This window comes from Equus asinus, chromosome 2 (genome assembly GCF_041296235.1).
Source record: "Equus asinus isolate D_3611 breed Donkey chromosome 2, EquAss-T2T_v2, whole genome shotgun sequence".
NCBI classification, from domain to species: Eukaryota; Metazoa; Chordata; class Mammalia; order Perissodactyla; family Equidae; genus Equus; species Equus asinus.
The window spans coordinates 180063777-180084342 of record NC_091791.1 but is presented as its reverse complement, the minus strand read 5'-3'; the positions used below and the strand labels follow the sequence as shown (position 1 = coordinate 180084342).

Genomic DNA, 20566 nt, shown 5'->3' with positions numbered 1-20566 from the left:
GAACTTTGGGGAAGCGAATCCCTACACCCAGCCATCATTTCCACTCGCGTGTTCAAAAGATCAAGAATCGGAAAGGACCGGCAGGTTGGCAAAGCCCAATGAGGAACCGCCCAGCAGGTCTGCGTCCTTGGGATCTCGGCAGCCGACGACCCCAAATCAAATCAATCGTGGGAAACCCCAGGGAAAGAAGGATTCTTGCAGAAGGACAGGATTACTGAGTGCAGGCTGCAGGGAAGTACCGGGGGAGGGGGCCTGGCCGGGAGGACTTTCCAGCCACTCAGCCTTCATCAAAAAGTTCCCTGTACATGACCCCAGTGGCTCATCGCAGGGAGTTTCTCCGATGAACCCCGGCTCAGGGTTTAGAGTTCTTTTTCCCCTAGCAGAGGACGAGGCCAGTTCTCTTTTCTGGTCTGACTGGCTTGGAAATTCCCCGCGCCTGACCCCGCCCCGGAGAAATCCCCTGCCAGCGTTTATAGGGCGGCGCGGCGGCGCTGCCGAGCCCACAACAGTCCCGAGCCGCCGCCGCCGCCGCCGCCACCAGGGTCGACGCTGCCAGCGAGCGAGCGAGCGAGAGCGCAGCCTGCGGCCGAGCGCCCCCGGGACCGCGCCGAGGCCCCGCCGCGCCATGTTTCAGCCCGCCGAGCCCGGCCAGGAGTGGGCCATGGAGGGCCCGCGGGACGCGCTCAAGAAGGAGCGGCTGCTGGACGACCGCCACGACAGCGGCCTGGACTCCATGAAGGACGAGGAGTACGAGCAGATGGTGAAGGAGCTGCGCGAGATCCGCCTGGAGCCGCAGGAGGCGCCGCGCGGCGCCGAACCCTGGAAGCAGCAGCTCACCGAGGACGGAGACTCGTAAGTGGCGCGGGCCCGGGTGGCGGGGCCGGGGTGGGGGCGCCGGGCCTGCAGCCCGAGCCGCGGGACGCGCGATGGGGCCTGGGGCCCGGGGTTATGCACGCCCCGAGGCCGTGCAGAGCGGCGGGGCTGCAAGGGTTGGGGGTCGCTCTCGGGGCCGCGGTTCGCAGCTCTGCCTTGCAGCGCGCACCCCCCAACCCCCCGCGTCCCTGTCCCCGGGACCGGGGGCGGGGCGGCGGCGGGGACGCGAAGTCCCCGCTTGCATAAGGGGGGCGGAGCTCCAGGCCCGCCGGCGGGCGCCGCGCGGCCGGGAGGGGAAGTACAGGGCGTTCCGGGCGGCGGCGGGCGGGGCGGGCTGGCGGGCGCCCGCGGCGGGCGGGGCCCGGAAAGTCCCTGGGCGCCTGCCAGGAACACTCGGCTCATAATAACCTCGCGGAAAACACCGCGGCCGCGGCCTCCCGAAACCCCGGCCTTGCGCAATCCCCCGCAGCCCGCGCCTCCCGGGCCCCACGCACTGCACTCACCGGCCCTGGGGGTTTCCCTCTCTTCCCCTCAGGTTCCTGCACTTGGCCATCATCCACGAAGAGAAGGCCCTGACCATGGAGGTGGTCCGCCAAGTGAAGGGAGACCTGGCGTTCCTCAACTTCCAGAACAACCTGCAGCAGGTGCGCCGCTTGCCCGGCCCCGCGCCCCTGCCCCTCGGTGGAGCCGGATCTAGCACAGCTGCTCCCAGTGCTTTATAAATGAACAGTCACTAGTCCTTGCCTGCCCTGACCTTTGACCTTTGAGTCCGCCAATATCCTAGAGTAAAGCATTCCATTGATTTGGTGAGGCCTTTAGGAAGCCCACCTGGGGGCTCTGGTATTTGTTTGCCTTGTCCCTTGTACCTGTCTGGGAGGAGCAGCATCCACAAGCAGGAGATCTCTGGGGTTCAAGGGACTGTAGGTTTGGTCCTTGACTCATCCTTTTTCTGTTCTCTCTTCTGTGTATAGACTCCACTCCACTTGGCTGTGATCACCAACCAGCCAGAAATTGCTAAGGCACTTCTGGAAGCTGGCTGTGATCCTGAGCTCCGAGACTTTCGAGGAAATACCCCCCTACACCTTGCCTGTGAGCAGGGCTGCCTGGCCAGCGTGGGAGTCCTGACTCAGTCCTACGGGACCCCGCACCTCCATTCCATCCTGCAGGCCACTAACTACAATGGTAGGTCTGCCTGCCCTGCTCATCTGAGGGCCGGTGACATGGACAAGGGAGAGGGGGGCCAGCTGAAGGAGTCTAGGCAAGAGCTTAAACTCTCACTGTGTGAAAGGTTCAGAAAATATGTAGGCAAAAGGCCTATCTGATGCCTTTATAAAGTTCATTCAGAACTCAGATTCTGGGTTCTTCAAGTTAAGAAGAATTTGTCCATTAAAAGAATAGGGGAAAGGTTCTGCTTGAGATGTGAGGGTTGGAACAAATGGTTACACTTTTTTCCTTTTGTTCTTCCAGGCCACACGTGTCTGCACCTAGCCTCTATCCACGGCTACCTGGGCATCGTGGAGCTTCTGGTGTCCTTGGGTGCTGATGTCAATGCTCAGGTGAGCGCTTCATGCCTCCGAGGTGGAGTGCATCCAGCTCCTCAATAAGACTTCACGTGCTCTCGTTGCAAGCAGAAATTCCAAACTCATCCGTAAACATCCCAAATGCCTTTCGGTTTCAGGAGCCCTGTAATGGCCGAACTGCCCTCCATCTCGCTGTGGACCTGCAGAATCCTGACCTGGTGTCGCTCTTGTTGAAATGTGGGGCTGACGTCAACAGAGTCACCTACCAGGGCTACTCCCCGTACCAGCTTACCTGGGGCCGCCCGAGCACCCGGATACAGCAGCAGCTGGGCCAGCTGACCCTAGAAAACCTTCAGATGCTGCCAGAGAGCGAGGATGAGGAGAGCTATGACACGGAGTCAGAGTTCACGGAGGACGAGGTGAGTCTCAGCTTCTTTGTCGCTCTGCAAAAAGCAGTGAGAGTGGCTGTTCTCCCCCCACCCTCCCAGGCCCCTAGAGCTACTTTTTACCTGAAGGTCTCAACATAGTGAAGTTCTCAGACCTTCGTGTGCATAGCCAGTGTCCCAAGAGAGTGTCTTTTCTTTTGTGCACTTTTCTAAGGAGAGGAGCATTGAAGGAAAACTCCCTCAGCCCGTGAAGTTAACTTATATTTGGGATATAGAGTAAAGAGTCCAAGAATACCTGAGTTATTCCCACTGGCACCGCCCACCACCATCCCAGCACCCCGGCCGAGCTCTGGAAGTTTAACGTGCCTTTTTTCCTCTGTTTTTAGCTGCCCTATGATGACTGTGTGCTTGGAGGACAGCGCCTGACGCTATGAGCTTCGGAAAGTGTCTCAAAGAACATGGACTTGTAGATTTGTACAAAAAGAGAGTTTTATTTTTCTAAAAAAAAGAAAAAAGAAAAAAAAGGGTGCACTCCTTAGAACCACACTGCCTGGGCTGAAACGTTTGACTGGGGATCAGCCCTCCTTTTGTTATTTTTGTGAACTTTGGAAGGGGGGACAAGAAAGATCCTTGGAATTCAAAGAAATCTCCTTTTACACTTCACCTTCGTGAGGCTTTTCGAGAAGGTGACCCAAAATCCGATGAAAGGACTACATTTTATTTATTGTGCTTCTTGATCAAACCTCCATGGATTCAGTGGCCGAGCCCAGTTGTGTCCTGTGACATGTAATGATCAGGTGTACTGTTGAACCTTTTGGTGGTGTGGGGTTAAAAGTTGCTACCTGTCAAGGTTTGTGTCACCCTCCTGTAAATGGTGTACATAGTGTATTTTGTTGGTAATTATTTTGGTACTTTGAAGATGTATATTTATTAAACAGATTTTTACAAACAGCACTGTCCTGATCGTTTTCTTCAGGCCGCGTGGGACTCCTATTCTGAGAGTCATTTGATCCCCAGGTGGAGGTGGAGGTGGAGAGTCGTGTGGGAGCCCTCACCGCAGCCAGCCCCGGAACCCTTTCGGAAAGCAGCTTCTCACACTGTACACCAGCCTCCCCGCCAGGCTTTGCAGGCAGCCCCGGGGCCCTGTGCGTGGGAGGGGAGGCTGTTGCCCGAGGAGAGGAAACACCAGTCTCAGGCTTGGGGTGGCAACAAGCTGCGTGCCCTACACCTGGAAGGCTCTCCATTGTCATTGACTTTCATCCTCTTGGTTTAAACTCTTGCAGGACCCTTACTTCCACTCTAGGAAATTATTTTGGCTGAGAGGAGTATGCTAAACTCACATTTTATTTAGCTGGGCAAGATCTCACCGATAATCCTGGAAGTTCCTGAGGACGTGGGCTCAGGAGTGGGAGGGCACTAACATTGCTTAGCAGGTGCCCACCTCTGAGCCTTGGCTTCCTCATTTATAAACTGGGCTGTTGTGAAGATTACACAAGACAACCCACGTAGAGAGCATAGGGTACCAGGCACATAGTGCAAAAGAAAAATACAAGCTATTGCATAACATCCTGTATTTCACACAGGAAGAAACAAGTCCAGAGAGAATGTCCTGTCCAGGGTCACCTGCAGGACAGGCGGGTGGTGAACCTATCTAATATACTCTTGTTTTCAAGTGGTTAACGTCTTAAATGCACACCACCTCTAACTCGGGCTGTTTTGTTACCAGCTCTAGTGTGAAAGTGATCATAGAGGTTTGATCTCCATCAAGGTGTCCATCAGCTCAGTCTACTGAACGATTCTACAGGAACGGAAGACTTCACAAGTAATCAATAACTTATGACATTTGGGTTTAGGTGCTCTGTATCTCTGTGTTTTCATCCCTAAAATGCATCCCTTGCATAGGTAGGAAAAGGAGTAAAGGAAAGTTGAGGGCATTCTAGAAAATGCAGAATGGGGCATAAATACAATTCAAGGCCTTTGGCTTCATTTAAGGAAACAATATTACATTATATTACCCATTTCCTGATCCACAAATGATGTCCAAGTCAAGTCAATACGATCACATTCCTCTCAGACCAAAAAGGAGCCAATATTTAGTGGGTCTTTCATATATAAAGAGTATTATTCTATACTGGACTGACTGGTCAAAGCCAGCTCTGTCCCCTCCTGCAGCTTAAGTCATCTGGAGCTGAGCACTGTGGTGGCCTGTCTATCAGTCTCGTCTTCCCTCAAAGTGCTTCATGCCCTTCACTGAAATTCCTTGTCCCTCCCAGAACACTTGAACACAAGTGTTAGAAGATGTAGTACATGGATGTCCATTAGGTTGCACACTCTCAGCTGGTAAGTAGAAGACGCGAGAGGGGTTGGGGGAAGGGGTGGCCACCTCGGATCCAAAAGAACAAAGGTTGGTTGAAGCTTGGCTCCAAATTTGGAATGACGCCCTTAGCGCTTCTCAATCCAACACGCCTCTTTATTCCCCCTGTGATGGTGTGAATTTGTGCCGTGTCCCTCCAGTTCTGTGCTAGAGGGTTGGAGAAACGGGACAGAGGAACGAGGCCCACTCTTCCTCAGCCTCCTTGGTGACCAGCTTTTGTGTAGAGGTGTCACCTTCCGTGGTCACGGCAGGAAGGAGCCTCGTCCTACCCACTCAGGCCCAGCCTCCCACCTTTCTAGGCTTCAGCTTTTCTGCCCTTCAGGCCCCCAAGCCTCGGGGTGGATTCCATGGTTTGCAGAAATCTCGAAGTAGCTGGGCCTGGTTTCTTACTCTCCAGGTCTTCTTCCTGTTTCTCCATCTCCTTTCTTTTTAAACCTGCTGTTTTTCCTTCATACCATCTGTTGGGTGGCTGGAGCCTGGAGTTCCCTAAAGAAAAATTTTGGAACATTCTAATCTGTGGAAAGGCTTCCTCAAAACTCTAAGCAAACAAGAACAAAAGTTTTCAAAGAAAATATTTTGGCAGACTGAGAGCCTTTTGTGCCCTTGATTTTCTCCCGCAGTTCAAGGCCCCGTCCTGACAGATAGAAGGAAGGGAGCCTTGCAAAAGAGGGAAGCGACAGGAGGGGAAATAAAAAGTCACGTCAGCAACTTCCTTGAATTTAAGTTCCTTGATTCCTTCTGCCTGCCTCATCCTCAGGATAAATTTCCTTTATAGGTCAAGAGTTTTTCTTTAAAGAGGGAATGCACTCCAGTCTGAGCCATCTGAAGACCTTCACAAGGGGCCTGGAAATGCCAGAGGCTGGGTGCTTGGGGGTATTTGCATTGAAACTTCAATTGCTACTGGATGTGATTAAGTGGTGACAGTTAGAACTGACTCAGTGAGCTGGGTTCTTTCTTCGCGCCCTTTCCTCCCCGTCTTCATCAACTTGCCTTAGGTGGAGTTGAAGTTTCATTTGGCAAGAAAGGTCAGAGTGGAACTCCTGTCAGAAACATGCCCGAGGAGGATTCCCCGCCCTCTGGTTCTTGGACAAGAATATCCCAGGTCGGGTTGGGGGGGCTGGGGGAGGGCACAGCCCGGCCCCGTGGCCAAGTGGTTAAGTTCTCGAGCTCGGCTTCAGCGGCCCAGGGTTTCGCTGGTTCGGATCCTGGGTGCGGACATGGCAGCGCTCATCAGGCCATGCTGAGGAGGCGTCCCACATGCCACAACTAAAAATGCACAACTATGCACTGGGGGGATTTGGGGAGAAAAAGCAGAAAAAAAATTAAAAGATTAGCAATAGCTGTTAGCTCAGGTGCCAACCTTTAAAACCAGCTTTTCATCTTCTTAATTAGCAAGTCACCCTTCAAGTATGTTTCTTTCATGATTTATGTTCCCTTCTTGGACCTCAGACGGTTATGCCTTTGGCCTTGTATCATGTCAGCTGCTTCCTTTATTACACTTACCTGGCTCGATGGCAGGTCTGTGGCTGCGGCCCCTATTTTGATGTCAATGCTCAGGATCCCGCCCTGCTTTTCAAAAGACTCAGTGCCCGATGCTGGATCGTTCTTAGGAGGCGCTGAGAAGCTTGTCCCGGTTCGCAGCGGTGTCAAGGGGGATGGCAGAGAGCGCTGGCCTTAAATAAATACAATAACATTTTATTTAAAATGTTATTCAAAATGCGGTCCCCAGACCAGCTGCACAGGCCTTGTCTGGGAACTTTTTAGAAATCCAAGTGTCAGGCCAGCCCCGGACCAACTGAATCAGAACCTGCATTTCAACAAAATCTCCAGGCTGAGTGCACGTTGAGTTTGAGAAGCTCTGTCCTAAGGCATGCATGTCATTTATCATTAATTCAAAGACTAGTGGCAAACTGCTTTCAGGCTCAGCTCTGGAATCTAGGATCACACACAGGTGCAAAAATGAACAGCACGGCCTACTGGGGATGGTCGATTTAATCCCACCCCGGAAGTTAGTTTTGTTCCCAGCACAGCTTTGTTTCCTGCCACTTGTCAAGAGAGTGCCACTGGTCACTTGGGACACGGGGATAAGAGAATAGATAGTAGTGGCCTGGGGGGCACATAGTTAACCAGGGGGAAACCTCTTGATCCGCCTCCCGCCTTCCATTCCTGTTGGGGGCCTCTGCTCTGAGCTCACATCAGCTCAGTGCTTCATCTCACCATCCTGTCCTGGACATGCTGGTTTGCCTTACTCTCCACCTAAGCAAGGAGCTCTTTGAGGCAGAGGCTGCGACTGCTTCCACTGTGTCTCTAGCCCCTGGCACAGGGCCTAGAGAATAATAGTGCTTTATAATGTGAGCGAATGAATGAGACTGAGTCCCACTTCTCCAGGAGGGAAACCCACACTGGATATCCAGTTTCGGTTTCTGTAATGCTTCCTTAAAATGGGGAAACAACCTGGGATATTCTTTTTTTCGTTTGTTTGAGATTGGCACCCGAGCTAACAACTGTTGCCAATCTTTTTTTTTTTCTGCTTTTTCTCCCCAAATCCCCCCGGTACCTAGTTGTATATTTTTAGTTGTGGGTCCTTCTAGTTGTGGCATGTGGGATGCCACCTCAGCGTGGCCTGACAAGCGGTGCCATGTCTGCGCCCAGGATCTGAACCAGTGAAACCCTGGGCCGCAGCAGCGGAGCGGGCGAATGTAACCACTTGGCCACGGGGCAGCCCTGAAAAGCTGGTTTTAAAATGAGTTTATTTCGACCTACATTTGGGGTTGCTGTGGCCTGTGGGAGGGACCCTGACCGGGCCTCGACCTGGAAGGAAGGGAGAGGCAGCCGCTTTCCTATGACAAATTCCCCACTGTAACCTTATCAGAATATGAAAAGCCTGAACATGCACTTGACTAGAATGCATCAGGGAAGATCTTCAGTAAAGAATAACTTCCCCTTCAATGTTGCCATCATTTCACTTTTCCTAATTTAAAAAATTTATTGAGTATATTCAGCTACTTAAAGGTAAGTTTTCAAAAAACCAAGTTGCCATATTTTCATTTTGTACCATATTTTATTCAAAATGTTATTTAACTGATCTATGATAATATATATCATGGGATTAAATAATAGGATAAATTTTTAAATTATTAAACATGTCTGTAGTGCTTACTATGTGCCAGACATTATTCTAAGTGGTTGACAAATGCTAACTCCTGTAATCCTCAAACAACCCGGTGAAGTAGGTACTAGGATTATTTTCACATTTTTCATGAGGACCGAAGCACAGCCCAGTTAAGAAACTCTCAGCCCAGGTCACACGGTCAATCAAAGGCAGCACAGGGCTTGGGTGGGCTCCAGGTCCACGTTCCCAAACTGTGGTCTAAAGCAGCTTCCACATGTGCCTGGGAATTCCCACTAACTAAGATGATTTCAGGGCATCCGTTCTGAGTGTGTCTTATGTTTGTTACTGATATCCAACCAAAATTGGGTAAATATTACTAAGGATGGTTTAAATTTCTGATGTGTCATGTGAAGGGAAGAGTGTCTCATAGAAACTATACAATAATGCAGAGACTGCAAGACATAAGACCTTAGGAAACCTCGGTAAACTGAGCAATCGCGTGTGACTGGGGCAGCGCTGCACCAAGTCCTGGAGCGTCTCCTCTGAATGCTTCATATCAAGTTTCATCTGGTTCTAAATAAAAGGCAATGAGGCACATCTCTCTTTCCAGGAGTTTCCAGTTGTGTGGTCTGTGTCTGCTTCTGATTGAGGCTCGATCTACCCAAAGTCACCACATTAAACATTTTGGTCAGACTTCTTAAAACTTTGCAGTATTTTAATATTCATCTCCGGGAAAGCACAAAACAAACAAGCAAATGCAACTTTTAAGGACTAATGAAGGAGCTTCTTTCAGGTGAAATAGCCAGTGTTGATTCAGTTTTCAGCTGGTTTTTAAAGTTCTTCTTCGAATGCCTTCCCACCCCCGTCATCGGGAGGCAACTTCCCAGGGCAGGACCTGGCCGCGTGGCCCACCGTGGGTGGCCTAGCCAAACGGGGCAGCCGGGGCTCCATAAACTTTTATGTGTATTTGCACTTAATTCAGTTGTTCTCTCCCACAAAACACAGAGTAAACTCTGATTGAAAGCAGAGGCCCAAGCCATAGACATGTAAATATCATATAATTTACAAGTCAAATAGAGTAGAAACTTTCACCTCTTTGAGGCTAGAACTGGGAATAACCGTAGCGCCGGCAGATTCACCACGGAAGGGTCTGTCTTGGGTGTGTGCAGTCCTTGCCAGGTCTAAAGTGCACTCAGCAGTGCTGGTCACAAGGGGCACTGGGCTTGCAGCCCTCCCCTCATGGTCCTCACAGCACCCCAAGGCGGGAGGGACAAGGTCAAATCTCAATGAGAATTTCCAATTCGGTTTAAAGCGTGTCTTTCAAAGCAGGGACTTGATTGGGATTGGGGAAATTTCATGATACAGCAGTTTGGGGCTGGAAAAAGCCAGGCGGGGATTTTAAGGCGAGGGGTTCGAAGCGTCTCAGGCGTGAATGGTCCGTTGATGCGTCCTATCAAAGAGTCGATGGGTCTTTCGGGAAATTCCTGCAATGAACAATCAAGTTATTTGCCTGGGCAAGAGTGTCTTGGAATAGTAAAGTTATTGTAATGAACAATGGAAGAAGAAAGTCATGCTGTGTAGACAGTAAACCAGGGGGCAGGAGGGGGTAGTTTTGGCCTCAATCTAATTAGTCATCAGGGCTACAGTAAGATCCTGAGGAATATGAGGGCACATGACAGGCACATTGTGATAAGTTTAAAAGATTAAAAATTCAGGACATGAACCCTTGAACAATGGGGGTGGCGGGTTGGTGTGGGCTCATGGGAGTTTACAGAGGAAGCTGTACACAGGGAGCACAGAGGAAGTGAGGGGGGATCAAAAGCAAATTTTACCTGCTCTATAATTTCACCCTGTTCAGTAATTTTACTGTTGAATAATTTCAGTAACTGACAAGCCTTAGGTACAATCTCTGTCATGAATTAGTTCACATTGCAAATCCACACTGCAAAGTACCCGTGTAATCCACCTACTACTGGTAAATAATGGCGTAGGGATCATTTCTAAAACAGTGGCTCTACGCCAGGCATTTTACATACATCAGGGGAGGGAGTATCCCCATTTTCCAGATGAGGAAACTGAGTTCAGAGAGGTTTAGTAACTTGTCTGAGGTGTTGCAGCTAAGAAAGGTGGCAAAGCTGGGATTCAAACTCCGCCCCTCTGCCTCCAAAGCTCTTTCCACCAGACTGGCAGGGGAGCCTCCTCCTGTGCTGACGGTTTTGGAAGTTTCTCAACCACTGCCATTTTCCACTGCTGCTGGCGTTAACCTTAAGGAGCTCGGGCTGCCGTGTAAACCCGTCTTACTCTGAGAAGCCATTTGCTACTACCTCTCTTTCCTTATTGGAAAGGTACCTCCTAGGAGTGTTTGAGAAGTAGCTGATTGAGTTGCTGTAAGCACACAGGGGACTCCTGTTTCCTGTGAACTCACCACACGGCCATGGGTGCAGTCCTGGACGCCAGGCTTCAGTGTGGGAGAGGCCACCATCCCCAGAGAGGCTCCAGCCACCTCTGGTCCCAGCTCAGGGGGCTGTCCTGGGAGAGTTCTTGAGAGCAAATGGTAGGAATCCACCAGCAAAGGAGAAAGAAAAGTCCACCTCCTCTGAGCCCGCTGGGAAACCCCGTTCAAGGTAGCGCGTGGTAAAGTTTAGACCACATTTCAGGGGACCTTCTGGGGTGGAGCCTGGGCCCTGGGCCCTGGGGGAGGCAGCTTCAAGGGGCATTTTTCAAAGGACCAGCAGGCACCAGCCCTGGTGGCTGTCATGACAGAGGCACCTCCAGAGTGACAGCCCAGCCGTTTGAGGATCAAACCAACCTGGCTCCCACTCCGGGCCCTCATCCGTACCATGGCGTGACCCTGGACTAGTGGCTCCACCTCTCTGCTTCTCGGTTTGCCATCCGTCAAGGGGGTAATGCAGCTGCCTTGCAGAGAGCTGTGGTGCTTAACCATCACTAGTGGAGTCCGTAAAGCTCTGACAAAGTGCCCTCACACAGCAGGGGCTCGGCAGAGGACAGCTTCTGCTATTCAGATTATTGGTATTAGTGACATGAAGGGGCACCTGACAACCCTCCCTTTGGCACGTCGTCCCCTCCAAGCAGCACTCCTCCTTCCCCCACCTCTCAGTCACCCAGGACCTGAGGAACCAGATCCTCTGAGGACAAACTGGGGCAGCCAGTCTTCCCTGGTGCCCTCCCTGCCCGTGTCCCTTGCCCCAGGGCTCCACCCTCACCCAGGCATCTTGGCCTCGAGGCGTGGCCTCCTGATGAGGGGACCGGATGGGTGGGGGGAGCCTGTTCGGCACAGACCCGACCGGCAGGAGCTGCCTTAGGGCTGGACAAGGAGACACGATCCATGAGGCGCCTGATCAAGGGTGGGGAACGGAAGCTTGTTATGGGCCCCGGCCAGGGTGCGAGTCTGGATGCTCCTGCCCTCTGACAGCCCCGCGAAGCCGTGGAAGGTGAAACCGCGGCTCCAGTGGTCAGCAGTGGACCAGGCTGCAGGCCGCTCAGCGGACGCGTCTCAGTGGAGAGAGTGTGATGAACACACCTCTCGTGGGGCCTTGCCAGGAGCCCGCTGTGAGGGGGCAGCTGGTCAGGCGCACCCTCGGGCCGTCCAGGCCCCCCACCCTGCCTCATGATGAGGAAAGTGAACTTTTAGATGGAGACCCTTTCCTTCCTTCCATCAGCCCACCTGTGGGAAGGCAAGGAAGGAGAGAGCCTCCGCTCCTGCAGCAGCATTAACTGTGCTAGAGGAGGGAGGGAGGAGGTCTGTATACCCACAGACGCCCTCCACATGCTACTAAGTGCAGGGGTGGGGGTGGGCGGAGGGGGAAGCACCTTACAGAGCAGTTTGCATAGTGTAATCCTATCAATAAACAAAAGAGTACACTATAATGTCCCACCTGCCAGTACTCTTTGTTATAAGGAAAAGAAACTAATTCTGGATAATTTAGGCAGAAAGAGATCTGTGAGAAGGATTTTGGGGAGCCCTCAGAATCTCCAGTGGGGCTGGAGAGTCAGAGAGAAGAGCCGCTGAGCTCCTCTCGGCAGCCTGGATGACCCTCAGTGGCCCGACTGGATGCCACACAATCGCTCCCATTCTTGGCCTCTGACTCAAGGTCTGGTCAGACGGTGTGATCGCTGGAGCTTCGGTCATGTGCCCGAGCGAGGGAGGCTGGGAACGTGCGTGCTGGCACCCTGGCTTCACGTTCGGGCATCCTCCAAACTGAAGAAGTAGGTTCAGGCAACAAATTTGAGTGACAAATGTCCCAAGATGTAATAATGGTGATTAGAGCAAAGGGTGGGTTTTGTTGTTGTTGTTGTATTTATGGAGAATTTCAAACATATACAAATGTAGAAATAAATATTAAAATGAACCCCCATCTCCAGCTTCGGTTATCAGCTTGTGGGCAATTTTGTTTCATTTATACTCCCATCTGCCTCCTTCCCCACAGCTTATTTTGAAGTAAACACCAGTCGTCAGATCATCCTTAAATATCTTAGTACTTATCCCAAAAAGATAAGGACTATATTTTAAGTGCATGACTTTAATGCCATTATCACTAACAATAATTCAGAGAGATTTCTTTTGGTGTCTTCTTCGTGCATTTCTCTATTACTTTAATTATCAGGAAAAAAATTAAAGGTAGTCACACTTTTAACTTGTTCTCAGAAACATTACCCCACAGCTGAGCATGCCTCACAAACCCAGTCTGAGGAGAAAGGCCAGACAGGGGACACTGAAGCATAACCCAGGGTGACAGTGGGCATGGTTGGGGTCACAAACAACAGAAGTCCCTGGAGCAAGGGGCGTGGAGGCTCCCTGAAGCTGAGGACAGTGGAGAGGGGAGGCTGCATGTCACCAGAAATCGCCTGGCCCCACCTCTGCTCCCCTCTAAGGATGAGCTTTGCCTGGTTTCTCTCTGGGTGTCCTGTCACACGGCAAGAGAGTCGTGCCATGGCTGCCAAGCTCACAGGTGACAGGCAGAGACCAGAGACAGGCCAAACCCTCCATCAGCCTTGCCCTTTCTCTCACACACACACTCACACACACACATGAACACACTCCCAGGGAAAGGACTCAGACCAGTCTAATTACATCTCAAAAGTGGAGCATGTTTAGGACGTGGCTAACCCCTGAGCACCTGCACTGAGTCCCTGCATGGGCCTAGGCAGAGCAAAGACAATGACAGAAAGAGGGCCACTGTGAGCTGGAGAGCCAGCCCAGTGGGTGCCCACCTCACATAAGATCTGTGCTGGCAGAGAGCTTGGTTTCGGGGAGAAGTCCTGGGTGCCGACAACGGTTAGAAAGCCACATGGAGCAGCACGAGGCAGGGTCAGGTGGTGACCTTGGCCGCAGCTCCCACAGGGGAAAGTCCTATGCACTCCAGCATCACCGAATCCCAGTCTCTGCCCACTGGACGGCCTTGGCCCACACGGCTGGAGCCAACAGTGAGCTCTCTGCCTCTGTGGACCTGGGATCAATGTCTGTCTCCTTTTTTCCAAGGTCCGATAGTGCAAGCCATCCTGCACCCACCCAACTCACAGGATTGTAGTGACGAGGGAGGGAGGCAGACAAAGGGGGGCCTTCGGACAGCCCCTCTATAACCTCTGCCAGGGCTGGGGCCTCAAAAAGGAAAGTCGTGACCAAAAGTGGGGGGGGGGGGGCTTTATACAGTCTTGGGTCAATTGGGAACTGTGAGGAGCCATTAACAACCACCTGACACAACCCGGGCCTTCTGTAGATGACACCGGCAGCCCCCAGAGAGGGTCAGTGACTGCCCCAAACCACAGTAAGTTCCTGGGAGCACTGAACCAGATCCAGAGAGCCAACTCCCAGCCCCAAATTCTTGCCAGGATTTGGACAGACAAGAAAGGACAGGCAGGGGACGATGCCAAAGTGGGCATCTGCCTGGAGCCCCTCAAGGAGAACACAGGGCTCCTCGGCTCAGATGGCAGAGGCGAGACCAGAGTACAGAAGGCTGTGGACTTCTGGACTTGACCTATGGGCAATGGGGAGCCACACAAGGTTCTTGAGCAGGAAAGTCACAGGATAAAGGGCAACAGGGGCACACAGCAGAGCTGAGGATGCAGAGCCAGCTGTAGGGGAGCCCAGCTGGGAAGCTGCTGCAGGCGCCCAGCAGTGAGAAAACACAGACCTGGATGGAGATCACGGGGGCATGAATCAGGTGCAAGATGTATTGTGAAAAGTGGGGGACGCTCTGACTGGCTCCCCACTGCCAACTTGTCAGACAAGTGGTTGACTCAGGCCCAAAGCTCGTGTCCATAAGCTGTACACCAGCTCTAGCTAATTTTAAGCAAAGGAGAATTTCACAGGAGCCCACAGAGGATGGAGTGCTCACAGGATGGACAAGAAATTGGGGAGACGAGGCTCGGGAAAGTCAGGATTCGAGGGCCCTAGAGAACTAGAAGACGGTCATGTCCAGGACGCAGAGGCTGCAGCACCCCTGCGGCACCTGCCTCTGTAAATGACCTCTAACTGCCCACTGCCCTCAGCTCACTCGCTCAGGATCCAAAGCCCTAGGCAAGAATGCCCAACTGGCCAGGGGGAGGCCACGTTCCTGTCCCGACTGGGCTGGGGTGGGGGTGGAGCGGGAAGGATTTGACCCCCTTGGCTGTCTTTGAGGGAAGTAGGGATGAGGCGGTCTCCCCAAAGGAGGCCAGAGTGCTCTTAGGATTGGATGCTGGATGCCCCAAGATGATACCTAGCCTCCACCTGGCCCTTGCTTCCATCCCACTGATTCCCCAGCTTGCTGAGATCTCTGACCACCGCTCTTCCTCTCCTGAAACTGCTTTCCAAGATCACCGCCCCCAGAAGGGCCTCTCAGGTGTCTCTGTGCTCCGTGACTTTCGCGCTGCATTTGCCGCTCCTGCAGATGACGGCAGTGCCTGCTGGTGGGCCGTGGGTGAGTCGTGGGCAGACCACTGGGCTTCCAGGACTCCTCAGAATGGTCCTTGGCTCCTTAGGTCCCTCTCTCCCCCAGGTCACCTTCATACAGCGCCAGATCGAGCCTTCCAGCACCCTTCAGATGAAGCTTAAGGTCCTTTGGGGGCACATGAGGTCCTTTACGAGCTGGCCCTGCCTGCCCAACCTCCTGGTCTGCCACGCACACTTGCCATTCTCTCTGTACACTCTTGCTCCTGCTGGTCCCTCTGCCCACAAGGCCTCTGTACTCCACTCAACAGCCCACACATCTGGCTGGGGCTGGCCAACTCCTCTTCAGCCTGCAGAACCCCTTCCCTACCCCCCCAGGATTCCTAAACACCCCTCCTTTGATCCCACCACATTTTGTCATATTTACTTTAATACTTTTTTCCTTTCAGAAAGAAATGGGACTTTGGACATAAGACAAAAATCTCCTTTAACTACCAGCTCTCCATTCTCCCCCTGCCCCAGCCCGAGGGGTAACACCTCCCTGAACTTGGTAGGTGGCCTCCGGATCCATTGTGCATACTTTTTTTATTCCCTTATATTTGCTCATAACCGGTGCTTGGTACCGGTCTTTGGCAGTGTTGATTTTATTCTCATTTACGTAAATGTCGTCACGCTCTAGGCGTTATTCCACGTCTTCGTTCTTCCTACTCCCGTCATCAAGGCAATCAGCAGACTGTATCATAAGCACTTCTCTCTTGCCCCTTTGTCTCCCTTCTTGGAGGACAGAGCCTGGGTCTTTTCCACTCTGTATTCCCAATTAGGTGCTCAATAATATTTTCAAATGAAGATATGAATGTAAATATGGCTCGAGTTATTTTCAGTATTTCCACTGAGAATGAGAAGCCACAGCAGCTGCCTCCTCTCCCGTCTTGCCTGTCTCCATCAAGCTCTACCTTCTCTTGGTTCTAAGTTTTAAATCCGCATAGATCCAGCCCCTGCACCCCTTCCCTGCAACACCCCAAGTCCCCATCCGACATCTTCAGCTCTGCTGATCTTTTGGAGCACAATTGAACAAAACTTTGAGAAATACAAAGGCAAATGACTACAAATGACCCCTCTCGGCCAGCAGGAATGGATCAGATGGCCAGATCCCAGCAATGGAGTGGGGACCCAGGAGGCCTTCCCGGGGCCACTGCAAATGTTTTTCTTCTTGTGCATTTAGTTCTTTTTTCTTATAAAGAAAATGCATGTTTCTTAAAGAAAAAAAAAGTAGAAAAAACTCAACCAACTCAACTAGACTTCTCTTACCCAAATACAAACTCATCTTAGCTACAGGGTAGCTCTCAAAATTACTATTTTGAATGATTTCTTTCCTGACTTTATGCCATTTTTTCTTTATACAGTTGTGTATGTATAATTTTGTAATCTAGTTTAAAATGTAACACTATAAGTAGTTTCCATATTATAAAAGCTATTTAAGTGTAAGTCAATGGTTGCAAAATAAATATCCAAGTGAATACTGTAATTTACCTAATCATTTCTCTAATATTAGATATTTAGTTTATTTCCATTTTTTTTTCCTGCTTTATCTCCCCAAACCCCCCCGTACACAGTTGTATATCTTAGTTGCAGGTCCTTCTAGTTGTGGGATGCATTTCCATTTTTTTGGTACTGGAAATAATGTTGAATACAGAGCTTCTTCTCTATTTAAGGTTGTGGCCTTAGGATGGTGTTTCATAAGAGCAGGTGCTGGACCCGAAGACGTAGCTTGCGGAGGCTCCTGACATGCATTGCTAAACCAGCCAGCTTTCAAAGAGCCAGCCCCACTCCTCGAGGCGGCGGGCGAGGAAGAACAGCCATTCTACAATAGCATTTTTTCTAACCCTGGATGTTACACATTTTCAAAGTCAGCAATTTGATAGGTGGAAAATATATCCTATTTTAAATGTGCATTTCTTCGATTATCATACCTTTTTAAATTATTCAAAAATCAATTTGCTTTATTTGTGATTTGTCTGCTCATATCCTTTATTTCCCTTGGAATAATATTATTTTTCTTTTCCATTTGATGCTACAGTAAGAATTGTAATACTTTGTCACCTTCTCTATCAATATCTTTTATCAGATTTTCTTGTAATTTTTAAAACTTTTTTTAAGATTGGCACTTGAGCTAATATCTGTCGCCAATCTTCTTTCTTTTCTTTTTCTTCTCCCCAAAGCCCCCAAGTACATAGTTGTATATTCTAGTTGTAGGTCCTTCTAGTTGTGCTGTGTGAGACGCTGCCTCAGCATGGCTTGATGAGCGGTGCTAGGTCCACGCCCAGGACACAAACTGTGAAAACCCCGGTCCGCTGATGCGGAGTGCGTGAACTTAAGCACTCTGCCACAGGGCCAGCCCCAAAACCTTTCTAATGACAGTACTGGACTGAGTTGAAATGTTCAGGCATGATGCTACCTTTCAGGCATACCACGTGTTTTCTCATGCTATTTTCCAGCAGAGTATATTTTGTCTCGAAGGGTACACACTACTTCCATGATATTCCTGGGAAAGGATTCCATTGCCTACATTTGAATGGGAGGCAGAGGCCGCCAGCCTTTGCTTAGAGGAGTATTTCCCTCACTGACGTAGGAAATAGTCTTTACTCAGCTCAGCTGAGTGTGGCTTAATATGTTTTTTAACCAAATCTGTCAATCTTTTCTTATATGATTATTTCTCTTTTAAACTTAGAAAGTCCTTTCATCTCCAACAATCATGTTACCTTTTTTCTTTTGTTTTCTCTTAGATCTTATGGAGTTTTTTTAAAATTTATTTTTAATATCTATCTCCAATCCAGCTGGAATTTATTTTGGTGGGGAGATCTAGGAACAGTTTGGAAATATGCAACAAGAGCTATATTTATACTCCCTGACCCACTCTAGAGATATAGTTTCAGGGAAATAATCCAAAATAGAAGATTTGCAAAGATGTTCATAGCAGCACTATTTATAACAGCAAGAGTGTAGAAAGCCTGGATGTCTACCCGCAGAGGAGGAGTGAGGCAACCTGTGACACAGAATAGGAAGAAGAAAGGTGCATATGGTGAATTTTAAAAAGAATACAGGATGTACCTACTCTGTGCTTACACTTTCATAAAAACACGCAGGAATGTGACCACAGCCTGGGGAGACACAAGTGGCAGGCTTGTGAGTAAATTAGTGACTGCTGCTGGGCAGGTGGGTGGCCCCTGGCAGCGCCGTGTCCCTTCCTTCAAAGGTATTCAGAAAGGGGATCTGGAGATGGGAAGCATGCCCCTGGGTGAGTTATTTTCCCTTTCTGTTTAAATTCTGTTAATATCAGAGGAGGATTTATTACGTTAATACAGCAGCCACCTGACATTTGCAATGGATGTGTTTCAAGCCCTTTGCCAATCTGCAAATTTGCGCATAAACATCCTGCTCCTCACCCCCTGAACCGTGTCTTGTGTATCTTGTGCTGCTTCTTGTACCTTTTCAACCATCACAAGCTTTATCTCTCACATCATGTCCTTTCTTTTTTTCTACAAAGAAAAAGCGTTGATCTTTCCCCTGCTTTACAAGAGCGACCCTGTGACCAAGATGAGTGAGGCCATCCCAGCCTTGATGGGAGTCGGGCACTGTGTAGACAGCCAGGCTCACTCACCAGGGAGTGACTCCCACTTCAGCGCTGGCCTAACCTTGTCCTTGCAAAATCACAACCCCAAGGTCAGGTTTGCTCTCAAACAGTTGAGCCTGAAATGTCAAATCCACAACTATGACTAGTCTTCTGGAACAAGAAGGAAGTTGCAGTAAAAAGTTACATTGTGGTAGACTCTGCCCTCCCAGCAAGCCGGGCTCCTAGAATCCCTGCCCTGGGTACTCCCTCCCACGTAGGCTCTGGCCTTGGCCGTGTGCCTGGCTTTGGCAGGTGGGACTGTAAGAAGGCATGATACAAAGGCAGCCTTGGTCAGTGCTTGTGCTTTAGGTCTGTCCTCTTGGGACACTCCCTCCTAGAACCCAGCTGCCACGCTTTAAGGAAGTCCTGGCTAGCCAGCTGGAGTGTGGAGGTGCCTGGGAGAATGAGACAGCTCACAGAGAAGAACAGAGGTGCTCAGCTGAGCTTCCAGCTGAAGGCAGACACGTGGGTAACACCATAAGGAAGAGAAGAACCTCCCAGCCAACCCACAGGATCATGAGAAATAATAAATCTAGGTCGTTTTAAGCCACAAAGTTTTGGAGTATCAAATAACTGAAATGCATGGAAATTTATATATAGTATGTACCGTAGGATGTTAAAACAGAAAGTAAAGCACAAAAGAAACACACAGGGATTGATCAAGTCTGTATAAAAGTGCGTGCCTAGACCATAAACCAGGATTAGAAGCTGCTTTAAAATTATAGAAAGTGTTTGCTGCTCATTAGGTTACTTTTTCAGTATATGTTTCTTTGAAAGTGCTGTGAGGAATTTCAAAAATTCTATCGTGGCTCCTGTTCTCAAGAACTTCCAGTCCTTTGAAAAAGGAGTGCCAGGCAGCTCTTGGGAATCATGCTTGTGACTCCCAGCCCAGAGAGGGACCTGCTAAATGGGAGACATTCTGGGGCCAGCTAGAGGCCAGCGTGGTTTCCCAGAGAAGCAACTGGCATCCTCTTTTTATAGAAAGGTGGCCCTCAGTAGGGAAGATGCTCCACTATGAAACAAAATGATTGTGTATGTGTGCATGTGTGTGTCCGTGTGTGTGTGTGCGTGTGTGTGCATGCAAGCAAGAATTAATCCAGCCTCAGAAAAAAAAAAAACCCAGTCCTGAGCACCCGTAGTTGTGGCAGTGCTGGGCTCTGTCCCCAAGGTCAGGGACCTTCTTGGGACTCACTGACAAGTCTTGAACTCTCTCAACTCTTCCGGTCAGCTCCAGACCAAACCACGCTGTGGTTGCCATCAGCAAGTGGCTGACATGATGTGACATGTACAGCTAGGATCTTCTGAAGGCGATTGAACTCTTGTTGGCTGAAATACACCACGTGTGAGGCCTGTGCAAAATTAGGAAAATTACAGAATTGGTAAGGATGAAATGACATCTGGGAAAGTACTTTTTAAAAATAAACCACTTAAGGAACTTTGCAAAACAGGCTACCACAAAAACATAAAACTTTATTTCCACCCTTCCAATTTCTTGACTAATTACGGTTAATGTCCATATATGTTTTACAGAATACATTTATAAGAGCAAACAGACATTAATGAAAAAACTAGGAAACCATTGCTCACGCTGTGAGGGAAAGCTTTTTCGGAAACCTGCTTTTGTTTGTGATTTCATGTCCTATTCACAGGCAAACTTTCTGTTGGCACTATTTCCTCTGGTTCGTGAGATGGATTAATAGTCCAACATGTGCTGGTGTTCCAGAAGAACACCCTGGCTGCCA

General features: G+C 50.1%; 1 protein-coding gene across 1 annotated transcript; it reads left to right on the top strand.

Annotated features, from left to right (window-relative positions):
- NFKBIA (NFKB inhibitor alpha) lies at positions 1 to 3730 on the top strand. Its single transcript, XM_014853080.3, has 6 exons — positions 1 to 852; positions 1409 to 1517; positions 1845 to 2055; positions 2341 to 2429; positions 2552 to 2812; positions 3166 to 3730. The coding sequence occupies exons 1-6, from the start codon at positions 341 to 343 to the stop codon at positions 3211 to 3213; spliced, it is 1230 nt and encodes a 409-aa protein (XP_014708566.2). The 5' UTR covers positions 1 to 340; the 3' UTR covers positions 3214 to 3730.
- The last annotated feature ends 16836 nt before the right edge of the window (positions 3731 to 20566 follow it).

Excerpts from the sequence above, each read along its gene's own strand:
- NFKBIA (XM_014853080.3), top strand. The coding sequence starts at position 341 with ATGAACCCCGGCTCAGGGTTTAGAGTTCTTTTTCCCCTAGCAGAGGAC. Across the intron at positions 853-1,408 it reads CTCACCGAGGACGGAGACTC|GTTCCTGCACTTGGCCATCA; the intron begins GTAAGTGGCGCG and ends TCTTCCCCTCAG. Across the intron at positions 2,813-3,165 it reads CAGAGTTCACGGAGGACGAG|CTGCCCTATGATGACTGTGT; the intron begins GTGAGTCTCAGC and ends CTCTGTTTTTAG.